The sequence below is a fragment of the Chenopodium quinoa genome, unplaced genomic scaffold (genome assembly GCF_001683475.1).
Source record: "Chenopodium quinoa cultivar QQ74 unplaced genomic scaffold, ASM168347v1, whole genome shotgun sequence".
NCBI lineage: Eukaryota > Viridiplantae > Streptophyta > Magnoliopsida > Caryophyllales > Amaranthaceae > Chenopodium > Chenopodium quinoa.
This window is the reverse complement of record NW_018742616.1, coordinates 800,963-822,486: the sequence shown is the minus strand read 5'-3', so window position 1 is coordinate 822,486 and position 21,524 is coordinate 800,963. Positions and strand designations below refer to the sequence as shown.

At 34.6% G+C, this 21,524-nt stretch overlaps 4 protein-coding genes across 6 annotated transcripts; 1 reads left to right on the top strand and 3 right to left on the bottom strand.

Moving 5' to 3' along the window:
- Positions 1-1,062: 1,062 nt before the first annotated feature.
- Positions 1,063-7,927, bottom strand: LOC110721479 (methionine aminopeptidase 1A-like). The gene is made up of 17 exons (XM_021900634.1): positions 7,487-7,927; positions 7,291-7,374; positions 6,487-6,537; positions 5,941-6,114; positions 5,678-5,753; positions 5,451-5,498; positions 5,281-5,325; positions 4,393-4,492; positions 3,884-3,935; positions 3,754-3,795; positions 3,242-3,303; positions 3,047-3,145; positions 2,239-2,312; positions 2,074-2,143; positions 1,858-1,923; positions 1,655-1,743; positions 1,063-1,297 (listed from the first exon to the last, which is right to left on the bottom strand). Exons 2-17 carry the CDS (start codon positions 7,362-7,364, stop codon positions 1,220-1,222), a joined length of 1,200 nt encoding a protein of 399 aa, XP_021756326.1. The 5' UTR covers positions 7,365-7,374; positions 7,487-7,927; the 3' UTR covers positions 1,063-1,219.
- A 1,284-nt stretch (positions 7,928-9,211) lies between these two features.
- On the top strand, positions 9,212-15,387 carry LOC110721478 (ycf20-like protein). 3 transcript variants are annotated; one of them, XM_021900633.1, is made up of 5 exons: positions 10,869-12,610; positions 13,071-13,297; positions 13,911-14,303; positions 14,389-14,495; positions 14,984-15,387. In XM_021900633.1, exons 2-4 carry the CDS (start codon positions 13,098-13,100, stop codon positions 14,393-14,395), a joined length of 600 nt encoding a protein of 199 aa, XP_021756325.1. In that variant the 5' UTR covers positions 10,869-12,610; positions 13,071-13,097; the 3' UTR covers positions 14,396-14,495; positions 14,984-15,387. The 3 variants fall into 3 exon arrangements, with proteins under 3 accessions (XP_021756324.1, XP_021756323.1, XP_021756325.1); XM_021900632.1 differs by lacking the exon at positions 10,869-12,610 and adding an exon at positions 9,212-10,217 and having other exon boundaries at positions 13,911-14,495; XM_021900631.1 differs by having other exon boundaries at positions 10,862-12,610; positions 13,911-14,495.
- A 134-nt stretch (positions 15,388-15,521) lies between these two features.
- LOC110721477 (pentatricopeptide repeat-containing protein At5g12100, mitochondrial-like) lies at positions 15,522-18,623 on the bottom strand. The gene has a single exon (XM_021900629.1). The coding sequence runs from the start codon at positions 18,314-18,316 to the stop codon at positions 16,232-16,234; it is 2,085 nt and encodes a 694-aa protein (XP_021756321.1). The 5' UTR covers positions 18,317-18,623; the 3' UTR covers positions 15,522-16,231.
- A 129-nt stretch (positions 18,624-18,752) lies between these two features.
- Positions 18,753-21,451, bottom strand: LOC110721332 (pectinesterase-like). Its single transcript, XM_021900470.1, has 3 exons — positions 20,569-21,451; positions 19,842-20,171; positions 18,753-19,674 (listed from the first exon to the last, which is right to left on the bottom strand). The coding sequence occupies exons 1-3, from the start codon at positions 21,266-21,268 to the stop codon at positions 18,983-18,985; spliced, it is 1,722 nt and encodes a 573-aa protein (XP_021756162.1). The 5' UTR covers positions 21,269-21,451; the 3' UTR covers positions 18,753-18,982.
- Between the last annotated feature and the right edge of the window lie 73 nt (positions 21,452-21,524).

Below are 21,524 nucleotides of genomic sequence, written 5' to 3'. Positions count from 1 at the left end.
TACCTTTAATATGTTTTTTGAGTGTGATCAGTGTGTTCTTTGAGTAAAATTATATGTTCTTTATATTATAACTTATGTTATTTAACATATGTTGATAAACATATATTTTTTTTGGGTTTAATAATACAAAGTATGTTCTTTGAATTTGGCGTGTATGTTCTTTAAGGTCGTAGTGACTCCCAAATTCTATTTTTTATTATCATATGTCATATTTAAATTACTTTTATTATCGTATATTCTTTGAGTTTGATTAGTGTGTTATTTAGGTATTAACTATATGTACTTTACAATATAAATTATGTTCTTTTAACATATGGTATTTTGAAATTTGATATTGAAATCTTAAATTATTTTTAATTGAAAATAATGTTAGAGTAAAAAAAAAAACTAAATTATTATGGGAAGTTGAATTTTTTTTGGAGAGATAGAAAACTATTTTTTGGGGAATGATATCTTTGGTAAGGATTTTTTAAGAGGTGATCAACATTGGCATGACTCGCATCCCGACCCGATCCGGCCCGAAATAGGGTGGGTTTGGGCAAACCTAAAAATACATTATTAGTTAAAACTCGAACCGGGTTCGAAAAAAGCCCAAAAACCCGCTACTTTTCTACGGGTTTGGGCACGAGAAATTATGATATGGCCCGGCCCTACTCGATTTTTTATCACCTCTAAATTTTTCCCGTTAATAATGTGTAATTTTTCAGAAAATTTTATCAAGTTTTTATCTCGTTCTTTTTATTATATCTTTGTGTTCTTTGGTAATGCATGTTTTTGTCAAATACAAACATGTTCTTTGTCAAATACATGTATGTTCTTTATGAAACACAGGATGTTCTTTCCGCCTTTTTTTTATTTATCCGGGTGTACGATGAGCACTGTACACCCGTGTGTATAAACCACGGATTAGTATGAGTTGTATCTAATTTTTTTGGTTGCAGTCAAACATTGTCGCAAGTATATTGTGTCTTCAGTAGCAAGTTATTATTCTTTGAATTGTATTTTTTTTCCAAAAAAAAAAAAAAATTGTAGATTCGAATGAATAATGAAAATAAAATAGTATGATTCAAATGATTCCAATAAAAAATGTTGATTCGAATGAAAATACTAGTAAAAAAAATAGTATGATTCCAATGAAAATAAAATTTCTATTTGAAATCTGTTAAAAAAAAACAAGACAAGAAAAATCATTGCTACTCTAGATTAGTTTGGTAAAGTTTCAAGCTTTGAGCCAAGGGAATACTTTCGGAGATGTAGGTAATTGTCCCGTCAGAACTTCAACTCCAGTTTCCGTCACCTGCATCATAACAAATTCAGGGAATATATATCAGCCAGTATTTTGTAGGCTTTTAGCTTTTAACAACTTCCAACTTTCCAAGTTTGCGTAAAAGTTGAAGGGTATACTAAAGTTTACAAGAGATTCATGTTGAGGGCAATGCAATGAAATCGTAAGACTAATTTTAAAAATGCGAAGGCAGATTTTAAATTTTCTTAAAAATTGCATGATGTCAATACAATGAATCGAATACAGAGAAAGCAGTATGATTTGACAAGAAAAAATAACCCCTCGAATCAGATAAAAATTCACAGGGTACTTTTAAGAATAACAGATGAAAGAAATATAGCATGGTCCATGCATGGTCATAATACATACCAGTAAAGTATGCTCAAACTGAGCACTGCGCTTCCCATCTGCAGTAACAGCAGTCCAACCATCGGGCCACATTCTGTCACGCCACACCCCTAAAAGAAAAAGTGGATAAATGTTTTTATCTTGACAATGAAAGCTAGCATAACCATTAATCATACATAAAAAGAGATTAGAGAAGCAATAAACAGATGGTTGCATTAAAGTACCTGCATTAATCATTGGTTCTATCGTAAAGGTCTGTCCAGCCTTCATCACACCAACAGCTTTATTTCCTGCTTTCGTTAAGGAAGTCAATTGTAAATGCTGCAATAAAGTTTTTTCTACAGTAACCCAGCTGAACAGAAAAGATCAATATTGCATAAGATTATAGTAAATTACGGAATACATAATTAACAGACTGCTTGGTAATTATTCAAGGATACTTGCATAATGAGGAATATTTGGAGCACAGTGGAAAAGCTCTCCAACTCCATGACCACAGTACGACTTAACCTGTATTTGTCATGATAGAAGAAACACATTAGTTATTGATTAGATCACTGAACTAGCAATTAAGACTAAACGTACTAGTTTTGGTAGGCACATACCACAGAGAACCCTGACATAGAAGCATGTCGATTTATGACCTCTCCAACTTCTCGAAATCTCATGCCAGGCTTCACTAAAAGCAACAACAGCAGAGAAATGTAAACATAAATTCCAAAGAGTGCCTTAATAATCAAGATGTGAGTGCAAAGATTTGTTGGATGCTTTATTTTAGATTAACAAAAAATGAAGCCTACCTAATCCCCCCCTCTGATCAGCAAAAGAGGACTATAATAAAGAGGGTGAGAACTTAGATGGCAATAGTAGTCTAATTTCATCTCATAATTGACATTACTTTCCAAATTGCGGTGGAAAGAATGGGCTTAACATGCAAAAGAATAAAATAGTCAGTTACAATTGTCAGTTGCTACTGCACTCTTGTCATGTTGTTGGCTTAGATGCTATCTCGATGCTGGATATGTTTAATTTCAGCTTTCAAGGGACTTGATAATATAATTAGGCAGAGAAAATTGTAAAGTTGGGTTCTTTATATCCTTCCTATATTTAAATCTGTTCTCCTTAGGATGAGATCTTGTACCACTCAAAATAACCTGAACAGATAAAAGAGGATATAATCTCCTAGTTTTACACAGAAATAAGGTCAATGAAAAGCAATCTCTGGATATTAGTTGAAAATCCAATTTTCAAAAGTTTATAAATTTCGTTAAAAGAGTGTTAGTTACTAGTACTTTATCTGAGAAATTAACGGTCAAGAATTTTATTTTAAGAGTAAAGGCGCAACTTGTTATGTTATTGCATGGGTTCTAAATAATTTTTTTAAGACACGTGCTCTATGCACTCAGCACTAACCTATAGAAATTGCTTTCTCCAGGCATTCATATGTACACTGGACCAACTTTTGTGATGCTTCATCAACATTTCCAACAAAATAGGTCTCATTCAGATCACCTGCAAATGATTCAAACAGGCAGCATTCAGCACACCAACCCCCAGTGAACTTGTTGAATCACAAGTTAAACAGCGCACAAGGAACATAATTCTTACCATGAACTCCTTTGTAGTAAACAGTGACATCAACGTTTACAATATCACCATCTTCTAATACTCTGAAACAACGAGTTCAACAGCCATTATTAAAGCACTTAAAACTGACATATAACCATTTGCGGATCAAATAAAATGGTGGCTATTACATAGCAAGAACAGAAATATGTTATCAAACATAATCACCCCCAAGAAATCAAGATGAATGATATGCAACTTCAAGCTTTTATGTCAAAGACTACAAGTAACACTTTTCAAATAAGTTATATAATTGCAGTTAAGTGGAGTAATTTATCTTTACGTCTTTCTATCTTTTTCTTTGGAGGGAGTGGAGAAGGGTGAAATGAAATGGGGTGAGGGAAGTTAATAGAGTAAGAAAGTCCACTAAGTTGCCAACACCAGACGTTATTCTACACCAGTAGCCAAAAAAGAAAAAAAGAAAAGCTACCAAGCAAAGGCATAAAGTCATAGATGAAGTCTGATTTAAAAGAACTCGGACACTGAGGACATACCTGGCATCAGGTATCCCATGGCAAATGACTTCATTGACAGACCTACAAAGAGCAAACAAAATTCCATATAAGTTACAGGTATCACAAACACAATCAAGTTCCAAGAAAATTAACATGTAAAAGTACCTACGTGCAGCAGGATTTCGGAAAGAAATGATAATTTAATGGAGAAGGATAACCTCCTGCATCCATAAAAAAAAAAAAAAAAAAAAAAAAAAAAAAAAAAGGTAGTTATATAACCATGAGATGCATTGATGAATAATATATGATTCTCTTGCATTAATACATACTCAAAGCTTCATAAGAAATAAATACGATGTTGGTCAGAAAAAATGGTATCAAATTTCAAGCACTGTATGTCTGTATCCCATCAAGCAAATCTCCTTAACTTTTAAAGGATTTTCTTGTCAAAATTCAAAAAAAAAAAAAACAGAAACTTAAAGCAGGAATTTCAAAACATTTTTCCCCCAAATTGCATGTTTAGTAAGTGAAACTGAAATATTACAAGACTTCTTTTTCCTGAGAAAACTCATAAAGCTAAAAAAAAAAAAAAAAACAGATTTAGGTGGAGAGTTGAACGCAAAATTTAAAAAAGTCAAAGGACAACTTATTTAATTCGTGTCATAAATCAACACAAACCTGCAGCTACAGTAGCTTCATGGACTGCTCGATCAATCTCATCTGTCGTAATGCCTGGTCTAATAATACGCGCAGCCGCATCCAAAACCTCCCTAGCAATCTGGAGACAGCCATTGTCAGAGTTCAATTTAGCAAATCAAATGGAAAAGGGCAAGAAAGTATCGGTAAGCTGATTGTAGATAACATCAAGACCTAACCGAGACTCCCTACCAAAGGTGAACAATCAGTTCACAAATGCTAGCTAATCGAGAGGATAGTAACGTCTTACACTATTCCACAGACAATCAACTATCCAAAACCCCTACCCCACCCCCACTGGAAGGTGGTAGTAAACAATACACAAGGCATCTAGGATGAAAACCATTCTTCAAGGGTAAGCTTATATATACAAATGTCACATGAAATAGGCTTGCAAAACCACTAATGACACAGTTGATTTAGAATAGTGAACCAAATGCAGTTTCACTAAGATCAATGTTAGATGTAAACTTATCATTCTCCAGTAAGGTTACCCACACGTGATTATACAGCTGCTTAGAACCAAATCCACTCTAGTCTATAGTTTTCATAAGATATCAAAAGCTAACACTAAAAATTAGTAATTAGACTCGTATCAAACATATCTTCCATCTAAGAAGATGCTTTGTATGAAACAAAAGAGATTAAATGCTTTGCATCATCACAAAGACAACCTCATGGGATTTTCAGTTTATAAGCACTACAAAATACTCACAGATATGGAGCACTCTATAAAAAGTGAAAAATTCAGGAAACAAGATGTTCACAGTAACAAACAAAAGTTATATTTAAACTAAGCAGCACTCTATAAAAAGCGAAAAATTTCTCAGTACTTAATAATAAAAACCTAAATTAACAAAATGAACTTACCTTGCAAGTCTCCCTCATTCTCTGTATCAGCTCTGGAGTTTTAATCTTCAAAATAACAAGTCAATAAGAAAACAGAAAGGGATAATAATAAAAAAAAAAGTTCATATACGACTGGACAATTAATCTCTATGAGTCTACCCAAGTATGAGGAGTAAAGTATTGAAGCATACCTCGACAATGTGCTGCAGGTTGCTCTCAGGCTCAATCTTGGGGATACCCTATATGTATTAAAAGCATCTCATAAAGACTTCATAAGTTGCAGATTCATAAATATCAGAGTTCATATAAAGGAAATCAGGTATCTCCAAGGGGTCATCATTGTCTCATCGCCTGTAACTGTCTGGAAATCAACATTCAAGGGAAATACACTTGCTGACAATAGAATGAAAAAACTTACATCCACAGCCCAATCAGGTAGCTCAATGTGCTTTGGTACAGTACGGTAACTTGATATGGGGTACGGCCGTAATGATCTACACGGGAAAAGGTTGCAGTTCAGTAAAGGTCAAAAATATGAGATGTCAACACCAAGATGCGTGTTTTCATTCATAACCGCAGTAACAGTAAATCATAGTATAAACATATAAAAAAAAATAAGTACGTAAAAAGAAGGGCTGTTATCAGAAATGTATCCACAAAAGAGTAATGTTGACGTGATACCCTGTCCAATCGAAATACGGAAGTTTTGAAGTCCGAGATTGTCCTTTTCGTAAGCAATAAAGCCAACCTTCACTATTTTTGTCCCCAGAAGCATCAATCTGTAAAGAAGATGTACTTGCCTTTGAATGCACCGATTTATGAGAGCTCCAAGATTCCTTGAAACACTCCTGGGAACTAAAATAGGTAAAAGTTTGTCAATCAACAGGCTAAAAATAAATAGAAAAACATGATTATGTATCAGCCATTGTATCTATGCACCCTTGAAAGCACGGATGCCAGAAAGTCAGTAATGGCAGGAACACCCTTCTCAAAGTAATATCCCCGCCCCTCAAGCCCCACCACCCTCTCATTCTCCAAAGTCTTGAAGAATTATACTCCGTAATAGATAAGGCCTAGAGAACTAAAGAGTGCAATGACATAATTAAAGCTTCCAAGTAGAATATAATTACAAATTCACAAACAAAGCCCATGTGAATTTTGACTACGTTATAGTTGCCAAAAACAAAAAAAAAAAAAAAAAAGAAAGAAAGAAAGATAGATAATTACCAGAAAGCAGCACCTTCCTTTGGGAGCTTCAATTGTACACACTTTGGACACCTGCAAAAATTAAATCATACGAGTTGAATTGAGCTCATATACTTTAAACTCGTTTGTTGAATAATCTCGTGAAATCTAGAGTATACCACAAAATTGACACAAGCAGATCTGGAATGCATGTTATTTACTCATTGATCATAACATAAGTATTTTAACTTCATAGGTATGTTTTTGCTGTCATGCACAATACAATGTTGGTATTCCCCATTCACAATCCCAAATAAGCATTACAAGATCACCTTCCTTACAAAAAATTAATTAGTAGGCTTGTCCACAATATCTTTCGGCCTCAATAATTGTATTATTAATAATTTACTACTTCGTATTACAAAAAAAATATGAATTAATTAAATGAAATTGTTTTATTATACTTATAGGTACTTCATAATTCATTCCCTTAATCCTCTAGTCTTCTCTCCATCCCCGCCTGCCTCCCTCCCTAGTCGATTCCATATCCTCATCCCACCCTTCTATCCCTATCCTCGTACCAAATGCCCCCGTAAAGTAAGTAAGATGGAGTATAAGTTAATGAAAGAGTCCCCTACTCCAATTCACAAAACTGTCTTTTACAATAAATTAAAACTCAAACAAACCTTAACCAGAAAAAAGAAAAAAATATTCTACAAATTAATGTTAAAACCAATGTAAAGTAAAATGTGGCGCATTCAATTAATCAAGAAGCCAACAAAAAAATCAAAATTTTAAATAAAATTTAAAAAAAAAAAAAAAAAAAAAAAAAAAAAAATTACATACTGAAGATGAGCAGGTTTGGAGCATCGAGAACACAATAAAGCCGATTCCTTTGCTTCCGACCCATCATTCGCCATTGTTTTTTGACTGTCAAAATTTAATTAAGATTGAATTAGACCGATTAAATAAGCACCCAGAAAACTAACACGAAATCATAAGATATATCATACACAAATTTTATTTTTTTCCCTGGGTATACCTGATGTTAAATTGAATTGAAATTTGATATAGTATAAAAAGAGAATAAATTGAAGTATATTGAAAAATGGGGAGTGGAGAAAATAGGGAGGAGAGAGAATGAGGGATGATTAGGGTTGAAGCAGTCAAGTCAAGGTTGGCGGGGAGGAAGATGAAAAGAAAGATTAACTGTAAATATACGAGAATTTTTTTTTTTTTGTTCTTTTTTTTTTTTTTTTTTTAACTGTGGAATTAAAATTTAGTTGAACCTTTTTTTTTTTTGACAGTATTGGTTAAACGTTAGACCATATACATAGGTGAGACTCAACTTTTAGTATTGAAATACAAAATGAGTTGTTTTTTACCTCCAATGTATTTGATACCCAACTCATTTCTCAATTTAGTAACTCAGGTGAAATCTAATTTTCTAACGGTGAAACACTCTATAGTATACTAATTGTAAGTTTTTAAAAAAAAAAATAATTCAAAACTTAAATAAATTACAAAATATATTATAATATTGATAAGGGCCTACACTTTTTGTCAAATGAGACTCAAAATTGAATATATAAATTTAGCAACTTTATTTTGGAGTTGCTAAGTTTATATACCAACTTATTGATATACTTTGTAAAAAATACTCTCTCTCTCCAAAAAAAAAAAAAAACTCTCTCAAGTTTTACCATTGGAGATGGTCTTACATCAGGTAAGTTTTGGTTTTGTTTTTTTTTTTTTTCCCTTAAGGATTAGATCAGGTAAGTACTTGTGGATGAGTTGTAAAACTATAAAGTAAGGCCCTGTTCTTTTGAGCTTCTGGGCATAATAGAGTAGATTTCAGAATTATTATTATTATTATTATTATTATTATTATTATTATTATTATTATTATCATTAATTATTATTATTATTACTATTATTATTATTACTGTTATTTTTAATATTATTATTGTTGTTGTTGTTGTTGTTGTTGTTGTTATTAGGAAAAATTGCATTAAATAATACCACCTTTCACCATCCGCTAAAAACAAGTCGACCTTTTGATTATCTCTAAATAATATCACTTTTAGGGGGTGTCCGCTTTAAACAAGTTGTAACCTGTTGGTAACCTGATTAATAGGTTATATGGACACGTGTCATCATTTTATTGGTTTGAAAATATAATTTTTTTAATTAAAAAAATTAATAAAAAAAAACCCCAATCCCGTAATTCCTCCCTTTCCCCTTTCCCGTTATGTCATCCCTCCCATCCCCGTCCCCATTCTGCCATCCCCTTCCCTCCTCTTTCCTTTTTCCTGCCCTTTCCCCTTTCCTGCTGCCCTTCCCCCTCCATGAATCTCGACAATGTTGATTATTTAGAGTATCGTAGTGGAGCGTCCACGCAAGGTTGGTGTGGCCCACTACAAAAGCGCGTCAAAATCACGCCAAGTTTTTGAAAATTTGCAGAATTTTGGCAGAATAGGGGAGGCGCGCCCGCGCGACCTAGTGGCGCGCCCGCGCTGCTTCCCTGGTCTACGGTTTTTGCGGTTATTTTCTTTTTAATTAAAAGGAGTGTTCGTTTTCCTAAATGAACATAGACAGATTTCTAAAGGAAACTTGCAATCTCTTCTAGAAATCCTCTATCAATTAAGTTTAATTTTTGAGAATTTGATCATCTTACTACAATTCTAGTGCAAAGATTGTAGTGTTTGTCTATTGTATCTCAAAGTGACTTTTCGGTTTGAACCCAAGCACCGTGGTGGGGGAAATAATCACTTTAGAAAAGTGTTTACACGCCTTAGACAAGTATCCGATATTGAAGACTCACGTGGTCCTTGGTATTCTCATGTTCTTGTTGGATTCATTGGCTTGGAGTGAGGCAAGTGTAGAATCTTTCACATTAGTGTTTTACTTTTGTAATTTCTGAATTGCATTGTTTTTTTAGTGGTTGGTTTTTATTACTATAATTAGTATTTGGTTGTTGTATAATTTGATTGAAAATATACACTGTGTAGGTTTTGTTCCCGCAATCTTTAAGTAATTCTTAATTTGTTGAATTGCTGTAAAACCTAACAGACAATCCCCACCAATGAAACCCTGCCATCGTTCCCCACCACAGCTAGCCCCCTCCCCGCCCCTTACCCCGTCGGCCACCGTCAATAACTCCCCCACCATCGAAATCACCACCCCTCCCACCCCCACCACCGAAATCACCATCCCCTCCACCTTTACCCCTGAAATCCCCAACGAATCCACCACCCTCACCGTTGAAATCCTCACCAAAATTCCCACCAGAATCGGCCCCCCGGCAGCTTCCTCGCAGCCGTCTCCACATACCACGATCACCACTCACCTTTTCCCACATCTCCGGCCACCACTTACAACAACAATTTGTGCTGAGGCTAAACCCAGAAGACCCACTCCCTCCCTTGAAATCGATGTAGCTTGGTGGTTTCGTGATGTGGGTGGGTAAGTTAGATGGTGGTTGTGGTTTTGTGGTGTGGGTGGGTTAGTTGGTTTTGTGGTGGTTTGATTGGTGGTTTCGTGGTGGGGTGGGTTGCTGGTTTTGTGAAGGGGGTAGGCTAGACTGGTGGTTAAGTGGTGGAGTGGCAGTGGATGTTAGTTTTGGGTGGAAAGATAGGGGCGAAGGGCGGTGTTTATTAGTTGAAGGGTGGAAGGAAGGGCAGCAGGGGGATGGGAGGGAAGGGGAAGAGCGACAGGTGGCTGGGAGGGAAGAGGAGCGGTGGCTGGCCGGGGAAGAAGGAGGAGAGAGAAAGGTTTTATTTATTTATTTATTTTACCTTTATTTTGATTTTGTTTTTTTAATTGTTTTTTTATTTTGTTTTTTGATTTAATTATTAATAAATCATAATTAATATTATTATTAAGAGTTAATTACATTGTTAAATGTATTTATTAAAAAGAAAAAAAAATTAACCAGTTACTCAGGTTGTAGGTAAAATAACTTGTTTAAAGCAGACACCCCCCAAAGGTGGTATTATTTAGAGATAATCAAAAGGTCGACTTATTTTTAGTGGACGAGTGAAAGGTGGTATTATTTAATGCAATTTTTCCTTATTATTATTGTTAGTAATAGTATTATTATTATTTGATTTTTTTTAGTTTTTTTTACTCTTTTTATAAAATAAAAAAATGTGTTAAATAATATAAAATATTAATTATCATCATTAAATATTAGTTATTATTATCAATTAATATTATATATTAATTATTATTATTATAAAATATTAATTATTATTATTATTAAATATTAGTTATTATTATATATAAATATTAGTTATTTATTATTATTAAATATTAATAATAATTATTATTATTTTTATTAAATATTAATTATTATTTTTAATTAGAGCAGAGCGGAATAGGGCATGGTAGAGCAGAGCAGAGCAGCTCAAAAGAACAGGGCCTAAGCCTGTTTTTTTAGTGGATAAAAAAAAATGAAGTACTTGTAGGTAGGTAATACTTAAAAGTCAGTTAAAAAATCATTGTGAAACAGATTGAGTATCAATTTAATAATTTTGTCAATATTGAATATTATGCCATTATATACCCCTGTTGGTTGAAGTTAATGTCAGATTATTATATTTATTAAAAAAAAAAAAAAACGGAGATTGCATTAAATTATTTCACCAAACAACCTAAATAATTTCTCTTCAATAACTCAACATCATAAAGAGTTGCTTAAATGAGAAGACTTGATTTGTATTGTTTTACACATATTGGTAATCTTTTTTATTAATCATATTCTCTTCTAAATTATACATTTATATTTGTGAATTGTTTGTCATATGTCACTTGGTTATCGTCTACTTTTGTAGTCTATTAATCAAGTTTACCTGTAATTTGTAATTAGGGCTTCAATATTATATGGGAAAAGTGTAATTTCATTGTTTTTTTTTTCTAGTATTTACTATCTTTACTATTCATTTTTTTAGTATTTCATCCAAAATGACATTTCTAGCAAATAGGGCTGTACGCGGTTTGATTTGGTGCGGTTTGGGGTGAATTTTTCCAAAATCGCACCAAACTGTAATTTAAATTGCGGTTTGGTGCGGTGCGATTTGTGATTTAACCGTAATTTTTCAAAGAAAAAAAAACCTTGCTCAAATTTATTTAACTGAACAACAAGTTATCAGCTAGGCAATAACAAACAACAATCAACAATATAGCTTTCATCTAATCTAAATGTCTAATAAAGTATAACCATACAACCATACATAAAGTTTGTCACCAAACCATCTGTAAATGCTCCAAAATCTTACGTTTCTACCATGTACGTAGTATATCATTGTATTATATATAAATGTGGTTTATATATGCGGTTTGCGATTTAAACCATACACCGTAAAATTGTGGTTTGCGGTTTGGTTTGGTTTTATATTTTGGAAACCCAAACCAAACCACAATAATACAGTTTGGAAAAAATAAAAACTAAACCGTAAATTTCAAACCGCAAATCAGACCTAACCGCAAGATTGCGATTTGGTTTGTGGTTTGGTGCGGTCTAAACTGTACTCTGTATAGTCCTACAAGCAAATACCAATTTTTTACTTAATTAATTTGTGAAAGGTAATGTACATTTATTTCAAAATTTCGAATTGTTTATTGATTTACCGATAAACTTTTATTATATCCCCTTCAATAAACACAAGACTTTTAATCAATAGACTATTTCGTAATAAGATTGATTAATTAAATATTGTAGGATCAAAATATACTACATACCATTTTTCTTTTTTTTCTTTTTTTTTTTTTGGAAGAACAAAATATACCATCTTAAATTTGAATGATTTTCAAGGCAATTAATTCAATCCCCCTCTTTATTACAAGTATTACCTAAACCTTGTTCAATCAAGCAAGGCCTTGGTTGCTCAAGCTTCCCAATTCACATTTCTCCTCACAAGCCCCATCACTACTCACTAGTGTCTGGTGTACTCACTACCAATCTCTCTCTGAGTCTCTTGTCCATCATCATCGCCGCCGCTAATTTCGTTTCCTCCGTCGTTAATTCCGCCCCTTTTTTTTTCTCTATCTTGCTACATTCTCAATTCAGTTTCCTTGAAGAAAATTATATGGGTTTTGCTAATTAGATGATCAAAACTGCTTTTCCGAGCCTTCAATCGAATTGGGTTTCATCATTTTTCGATTGGTAAGCAACCGATTTCGCTTCAATGCTATACGAAGTATCATGTTGAATTCCAGTTTTTTTTATATGATTAATTTTCAATTTATGTTAGTTTTTATTTGTGGGGATTTACTAGAGACATGAAATTGAATGTGTGGAAGGCTGGAAGCATTTGTTCATATTATAAAGTTTTACTCTTTGATAAATTTCTGCAAATTTTGTTCATATGAGATAATTAGCTAACTAGTTGAACTTATTTATTTTTGCTAATTTTTCTGGTTCACATCTTATTTTGCAAAATAATGCTTGTATTTTTTTTTGAAGAATTTGGATATTGTGCATACTATATTACTATCAGTAGATAATGCCCTTTTCTGATGTGTTGAGACAGAATGCTATATTGGTGCTAGACTGTTGTTTGGGAGATTGATAATTTGCCAAAAATTGTTTTGTAAAATTGACATATTGTAAATTTGACTCATAGAGTGGATGGTGAATTGCACGGGTCTCCATGATACTCACATTTGGAACTAGATTCCGCCAATGTGCGATAAATGTGATTCCGACGTCCACAAAGATTTCAAACTTAAGGTTTTCGATCAGAATCCTTGTTGCTTCACTTCAGAATGTGGCATTATCCCATGGAAATGGGGGTCATTTTGGACTATCTTTTATACAAGTAAAGGAGCTCAGTAAAATTGATAGTTGCAAGTAAGTTATTGCTGATTTTGCTGTCACTTTTGCTTTGTGTCAAGTAATTTTTTTTGGATGTAATTTGATATATTAGTTTGTCTTTGTATTTGAGTTATTCTTGGCATCATGCACCAAGTCATGTTCTTGTTTCTGTATAAAATTGTGTCATCATAATATGTAAGAGATAAGAGAACAATTGATCTAGATATTACTATTGCTTGCTTTTTCCATTGAACTGAGTTCTTACTCCTCTTCCACCATGGCTTTATTGTTTGTAAGGAAGAATTGAGACCAGGGCCTTGAGGGTGTAGAACATTGGGATCAGAAGACCATATCTTGTTAACTAAGAACTTGATAATTATGTCTGTGATGAACACTTTCGGATTGAAGGAGCAACTACGAGTTGAGATATTAATAATCATGTCTGTGATGGAATGTTCGATAAATGTCCAGCATTAGATCATAGTGCAGTGCAAGGTTCATAACCAGAATTGTGAACATGCACTATTACAAGATCAGAAGAGTCGGCTCTAAGCTAAAGTGACTACTGAAGTTCTAGTTTATCATATCATTGTATTGTAAAGTTACGTCTGCTTTCATTATACCTTATTTTAAAAAAAATTGTTTGCAGGATAATGGACTGGTCCATTAAGAGCAGTGCAGATGGCAAAGGATTGGACCCTCTCACCGGCAGTGGTGATGGAAGAACTCGATTACTTAAAACAATTCAGAGTCTTCAGATTAAATTAAATGCACGAATTCGAGATTTCCGGAAAGATCTTCCTAAGAAATTTCTTTTTTTCTTGGTGGGTTTCTATTGCGCAACTGCTTTTGCTACAGTAATTGGGCAAACAGGTGATTGGGACATTATGTCTGCTGCTGTGGCTGTTGCTGTGGTGGAGGGTATTGGGGCTCTTATGTACAAAGCTTCTGCACCTTTGCTTGACAGGAGCAGGAACCTTATAGTTCTTTTTAATTACTGGAAATCTGGCCTTACATTGGGTCTTTTCTTGGATTCATTCAAGTATGAAATAAGTTGGGAATGATTGTTCTTGTATTTTCCATACTAGACTTCCCACATTTTAATTACTTTTGAGCCTTATTTTCAGGTATTAAGGTATCACGAGTCAACTCCTTTTGAAGATAGGAAATTGAATTACTATGAAATGAAGCAGTTTAAGACGTAGCCAGAATGTACATTGGTGTTGACAAAAGGGTAAGGCCTCTAGACATCCCACTTCAATTATGATAAATTGATGGAACAAAACAAAGCAAAAGTTAGTAGGCTTGGAATAGACAAAAAGGGCTCTATGACAGGGTCTAACATTACATGATCACATTGTAGTTGCAATTCATTATTTTAATATTGGAGTATATACCTAAGCAGCTAAGCTTCTAGGAAATGATTCTAATGTAATATTGATTGCCATGAATTTATTGAATCGTAAATTTGATTCCGTGAACGATGATGAATGAGTCTCTTAGCTATTCACTGAACAGGTCAATTCATAGTTTTTATAATATCTAATATATTTCCATGTTGCCCATTGGCTCTATTATTGTGACTGAAACTTCCCTTCTTTGCATCTTTGGTGAAATATTTGTACCATTATATCCTCTAGGCACTCTAATAACAATGTTAACATCATAAGAATATTAGATACTGGTGGTGTTCTGAGGGTTTAATGGTTTTCTGTTTTGCAGGTTTTTATGAAGTTGTTCTGGGAAGAGAAATGTATGTCAATTACTCAATTGCTACTTATGAAGAATATAGTGGATTCACATACAATTATACAGCACCTGTTGTTTTTTTGTTTTTTTAATATTTTTTTTTCATCGAGGCTTGTAATATACTGATGCTAGATGCTAAGCTTAGCAGGAAATGCTGAAACAAAGGTTGCTAACAGGCATGTACATAAAAGGCAAAATCATGTTGCAAATTATTTGTCTTGCCTTCCGATTGTTAGGTGATAACCTGGATGTTTTATATGCTGGTTTCTTTTTTGTGTGAAAGTGAATTCAAATTTCCAGGTATCTAAGAATATTTAAGATATGCATTGTAAATTATTTATACATATTTGAAATTCAGAGTTGCAATTCAAAATTTAACGCTCTAAATTTCAAAGTTGTCTATTATCTATCTTTGTGGGTGAGTATTACGGAGTAGTTATTTGCAATTGCTCCCACAAAGGAATAAAATTCGACAACAGCTCCCATGAGGTCATGAATCATAGGCGTTAATCTCTGGTTCCGTTCTTTGCTGCAAAGTGAATCTTATTGAGAACTTGACATCGATATCTCCGGAAAAATTACAAAGATTACAGATCTCTTTGTTGGGGCAGGGTAAATTATAGACATTGGTATAAATATAATCAATTTACAATTTACATTTTACATGAGCTTCAAAGTACAAATCCCTTGAAAATCCAAAGGTTCTTAGCACCAGTATTAGCACTTATGGAGGCTTACACTGACAATATTTCTGTAACTCCGTTTTCATTCTGTTGCAGTATCCTTAATGTTGAATGCGTTTGTTGACTATCAGCCTGATCAGCAGAGTTATTTGAAATGATACAAATATCAGGGTCCGTGTCCTTTATTAAACAGACAATCGGTGTGAAGACCACAATTGGCGTGTGAAGGTCACAATTGGCGATATCATCCAGATATACAAAATACTACACAATGACCACACAGCAAAATCTTGCTTGCATCAAAGGAGCATGGAGAGCTGACTTTAGAATCTAGATCAACAACATATTTTAATGTACAGACAAACCAAAAAGGCGGTTCTTAAATCATGAGGAACTCCAAATCACCACCTTGATTCAAGGCACAGCAAATTTCAGTAAACAAATAATGGAGTACCTGTGTTAGTGGTTTTCCAGGTAACGTAATCATAAACACTTCTTTACATGCTCTTCAGACTGCACAGCGAGCTTGCCATAATTATCAGCTTGCAACTGCAGACAAAGTTGCATCGGCGCTACAATCACCCAACCCTTTCACACTCATTTCCGAGCAGATTATTTGGACCTCTTCTATCCTTCCTCGTTCTTTGAGGCCACTTACAAGCTCATTACATTTGCTAACAGCCAAGAGAAAACCCTTATCAACCATTTCTCGGTACCAAGCATATGCCCCATCAAAATCATTCAGTTTGCAGTGTCCATCAACTAGTATAGTGTAAGTATCAGCTTTTAGAAGAATTTCTTTAGCCTTCATATCATTGATTAGGTCTAATACCTTATTCTGTTCTCCCATCCTTAAGTGGCCCAAAATCAAACTATTGTATGTCATCTTGTCAAGCTCGATTCCCTTGATTGTCATCTCATCATGCAAAGAAAGCGCCTTTTCAATGTTTCCATGCTCCACATTGGAATAAATAAGGGCATTATATACAACTCTATCAGGATTCAGGTTGAAAGCCAACATTTCTTCATAAATTTTATTTACTAGCAACAAACCTACTTTGCTGCCAACACTAATTAGTGAATGATAGGTGCTTAAGGTTGGTTTGATGCCTTTTTTCTTCATAGAATCATACAACACTATGGATTTCAAGATTTTTCCTGCTCCAACATACCCGAGAATCAGAGAATTATAAGTGATGACATCAGGAGCCAAGCCTTTTTCAATAATCTGTGGAAGAAGATCTTCAGCTTCCTGTAATTTCCCATTCTTGCATAACCCATTAACAAGAGAATTATAAGTAACCAATGTTGGCTCTACATTCTTTCGCAACATCTCATCAAATAACCCAAAGGCAGCCTGCAGCTTCCCTGCATTGCACTGACCTGCAATAATCATATTATATATCTGTGCATTGGGAGAAATTCCTCTTACCACCATATCCTCCATAATAACCTTAGCTTCAAGAAGCTTACCCTCTTTGCAAAGACTATTTATAAGAGCGCCATAAGTTACTACATCCGGTTTTAAACCACGATTCTCCATAGTTCCCAACACCTCAAAACTCTTTTCAATCATATGATTCCTACCATAACCATCAATGAGAATGTTATACGTCTCAACAGTGGGAGCAACTCCCTTTTCGCTCATATTTTCCAAACATTTCTCCGCCTCCTCCATGTTTCCCGATTCACAGAACTTCTTGATCAGAGAATTAAAAGTAACAAACGTAGGCCTCAAACCAAAAGACTCCATATTGTCCAATATAACCAACATTGTACCAGCATCACTGCACTTCGAATACCCATCAAACAAAATGGTGCAAGTAAACCCGTCTGGCACGATACCATGTGATTTCATCTCCTCTAATACCCCACCAGCTTTCTCCATTCTATGAGCCTTACTCAACCCATTTAGCAATGAATTGAAGGTAACCAAATTAGGAGCTACATTATCCACCTTCATCCTTTCCTTCAAACTAAAAGCATCCTCCAAACACCCAACCTTACAATACCCATCAATCAATGTATTATAAGTAACCTGACTCGGAACCAAATTTCTATGAAACATTTCATCAAACAATTGGTGTGCATCCTTCATCCTCTTTTCTTTACAAAACCCATTAATCAAAACATTGTAAATAAACACATTAACACCAATTCCTCTCTCCTTCATCAAATTTAACAACTCTAAACCTCTCTCAATTTCCCCAAGCTTCACAGCAGACTGTATCGCCTTCCCAAATGCAAATTTCTCGACCCAAAAACCGGAATCCAAAGCATCATCAAACAAACCAAGAGCCTTATCAAATTGATGGGTAGAAACCAAACAATCAATCAACTTATTAAAAGCATTAATGGCAGGAAAATCTCTATCTTTTCTAATAATCTGAAGTAACCCCATTGCTTCATCTGGGAGCTTAGAATCAGCACAAGCGAACAAAACTAAACTGTAAAAACAGCATTTTAGAGAAGGATTGGAGAGAGAAAATGCGGCGCAAAGCTCTAAGGGAGAAGAAAAGAGGGTTTTGGAATTGACGAGAGGTTTGATGAGTTCTTTAACTGAGTCGAATCGGGATCGAAGGATTAGAACTCGGAGTTTGCGCAACAATTCTTGCCTTTCCATGTCGTTTTGGGAGGTGGGTGAGGGTGTTATAATGGCTGTTGGAGGTTAAGAAAGGGAGGAGAGAGAAAATGAAGAGGGTGGTATTGAAGGGTTAGAGGTTAAAAATGGTGGAGGTTTGAGGAGGAGAAGACGAAGTTGTTTCACCGTTGTTGTGTTTTCTTGATGTTGGAGAAATGGACTGAGGGTTTTAGGGTGGTTTATGAGGTGGCATGGGGCGAGGTCGAATTATAATCGAATGATATTGACGGAATTTGATCTTGAATAACCTCTCGGGTTATAATCTTACTAAGCTAACTAGCGTCTATGAAGTACATCAGTCAATCAACATCATAATTTGTTTAGTTTAGTAAGAAAAATAGGTTAATGGTGGATTATAATTTGTAATATTGTAATACAAGTAGGATGTTCAACTTCTATAAAGATTGTATTTCATGATAAATGGAAAAAGTTAATAACATATTGCTTATAGATACATGGAACTTAAATCAAGCTTCGCCAAAGTTAGAAAACTTTGGGGAAAATTATCAAACCATACATACGACTCACTAGTAGCTTATCTAGCAATAAGGATAATAGATGTAATTAGCTGAACATTATTTTTTTCCACAAGGATGAACCCATTATTCTTCGTTAGTGAAGGAAAACCACCATGCATTTACATTAACTTCAAATTTCAAGCCAAACGGGCACACCAGTTTTCATAATCCAAGATTCACCTTGGATAAATTTTCTAACCATGAAGGGATCAACCTCCTTAGGATGATGCAAGACGTGATATCCGGGCCAGTTTACCCGACCTAGAGTTGTTGCCCCTGGCCCTGTGTTCATGTATTCGGCGTAATACAATGTTGAGAGGGCGAAATTCCCTTCCCAGTTTATCCAACCCCTTGGATGGATAAACCCATCAATATATGTTGTAGAAACAATTGTTCTTGAATGCTTCTTCCAAGGTCTCCCTAGGAAGGTCTTGAGAGATCGCTTTAGGTCTACAAACTCCGGTGCAGGTTGTATTCGTGACCCATGGATTGAGATCCCTGTGTTCTCATTCGGATCCTCCCTCCCTTGGGCTGTGATCATATTATTCTGGTGCTTCATAGGCTTTCTAACAAAGATGTCACAATTTTGTAACACAACAGCCGCGTTACCAAATATAAAGTCTATTGTACCATATATATGGCAGTCGCGGTAAAATTGCCTAAGAGAGTGAACATAGAGTGTGTCTTGGTATCCTAGAAAGCTGCATCGATAGAAGAGGGAGTGATCTGAAGCTACCATCAATGCCACTGCTTGATGTTTTTGGGGACCTGCCGTGTTCTCAAATGTCATGTCCTTTGCCCAAAATCCATCGCCGAATACCCCTGCTCAAGGACATTGTAACTTAATTAGACATACACGTATCACATTTATGATCTACATATAAACATCGCGTATTGTATACATGAAACAGTTTACTTACGGAATAAGAAACTTGTGTTAAAAGTACAGGATCAAATATTTTTGCAAGAGAGAAATTTGTTGTACTTACGGAATGTAGCGGAATTGACAGTGGTGCCGCCATCAACGACATTTTTTCGACCAGTGACCACAGTTTTACCAATGCCATCTCCAACAAACATGACATTAATTAGGTGCCTTGGAATTTCAACTATCTCATCATATACTCCTGCTTTTACATACACTATTACTCTGCTTTCTCCTCTGTTTTTTATCTTGTCTAATGCATCCACTGCTTTGTTGATAGTTTGGTGATTACCTGACCCGTCTCTCGCCACCACTATATCTGCCCTCGAAGTTGCCGGCTTCCAGGACATTAATCTTCCCACGAATGGTTTTCCTTTTGGCCTCCCTTGTGCCCCTACTGCACATATACTGAGTTTAAATTGCAAATTTTATTTCTTTCATTCAAAGACAATGTTAACTTAGACTACTAAAGTTTTATCATTTTACATATTCACATGCCTATTATTTAATCCCCATTCTACTAGTAAAATGATAAAAGTCATACGAAAAAAATAAAAATAAATAAATAAATAAATAATCAAAGGAATCCAAGCACTCTCACTTGGCATGATTCAAACCTCAAGCTAAGAATCTTATCAAGTGAGTCAAGCCTTACTTGGTACGTAAAATATATGACTCGTATATGCGACTAAAGGCCACTTCAAACAAAATGTCATATCAATGTTTATTGTTGTACATGCAAAAAAAAAATAAAAAAAATAAAAAAAATAAAAATTTAAAAGCTTGATTACCTTTTGATCTTCTCTGAAACCTTTGTTTCTTTGCATGAAAAGCCAATGCTTCATGTAATAACGTAGTCAAATTTTGCGATATAGGATGAAGTTCTTGACGTACACCTTTCTCTTTTAGTCCATCCAAACAAGTCCTATGGCTTGTGATTGCACCACTCAGCCATGCTAATGCGTCATCATGGCTATATTTCCCATCTCTTTCAACTAAACGATCGAGCCCTGGCTCGGCTTGATCATATAGCTTAGCACAATCGATCATAGCCATTTTCATTTTATAATAATTTTTAGAATGTTTATTATTATTTACAGAATAGACGCTATTGATATAGTTATAGTTGATGTTATTATTACTTAAACCGCCATGACGATGACCATGAACAAAGAGTAAAGTCGACTCATCCTTGCTATTGTTATAGCTTAAGCTACCATGACGGCCACCACCATGATGACTGCCTCCACGACGATGATGACGGTCTAAGAACAAAGAAGAATCACCCATGGCATTATCGGTATGGCTTAGGCCACCTTGATGACCACCACCAAACAAAGAAGAATCCTCAAGTGATGATGATTGAGCCCAATTCTTGGCTTGAAGAACCATGGTTTGAGCCATTTGAACCATCTCTAGCTCTTGTTTGGTAGATGAAGCCATTGCTAAGAAACAATTAGCCAAAAAGATAAGAGTAACAAGAGGAGACATTTTATTTTCTTAAGATCTTGTGATATGCTTTATTTTCTTTTGGCGGTAGAGATAGGTGAGTAAGGCCAGAATCAAGTTGTTATTTTGTTCTTCTATAAATAAGTGAGTTGAATTATACTACGTATATATTAAAGGTTTATGATTATGTACTTATATATAGTTACATTCATAGAATTTATGACATTAGAATTTAGAAAAGTTACACATGGAAGCATATATTAAGACAGGTGGTTGTGAATTTGTGATATGAACAAAA

Bases quoted from the DNA above. Each gene is read 5' to 3' on its own strand.
- LOC110721479 (XM_021900634.1), bottom strand. From the start codon at position 7,364: ATGGCGAATGATGGGTCGGAAGCAAAGGAATCGGCTTTATTGTGTTCT. The intron at 3,796-3,883 runs GTAGGTACTTTT...TGCTCTTTGTAG, and splicing joins TTTCCGAAATCCTGCTGCAC to GTCTGTCAATGAAGTCATTT. The intron at 3,146-3,241 runs GTAAGAATTATG...AATCATTTGCAG, and splicing joins TTACTACAAAGGAGTTCATG to GTGATCTGAATGAGACCTAT.
- LOC110721478 (XM_021900632.1), top strand. From the start codon at position 13,098: ATGATACTCACATTTGGAACTAGATTCCGCCAATGTGCGATAAATGTG. The intron at 13,298-13,910 runs GTAAGTTATTGC...AATTGTTTGCAG, and splicing joins AGTAAAATTGATAGTTGCAA to GATAATGGACTGGTCCATTA.
- LOC110721477 (XM_021900629.1), bottom strand. From the start codon at position 18,316: ATGGAAAGGCAAGAATTGTTGCGCAAACTCCGAGTTCTAATCCTTCGA.
- LOC110721332 (XM_021900470.1), bottom strand. From the start codon at position 21,268: ATGTCTCCTCTTGTTACTCTTATCTTTTTGGCTAATTGTTTCTTAGCA. The intron at 20,172-20,568 runs GTAATCAAGCTT...TATGTGCAGTAG, and splicing joins GTTTCAGAGAAGATCAAAAG to GGGCACAAGGGAGGCCAAAA. The intron at 19,675-19,841 runs GTAAGTACAACA...GTCCTTGAGCAG, and splicing joins TGTCAATTCCGCTACATTCC to GGGTATTCGGCGATGGATTT.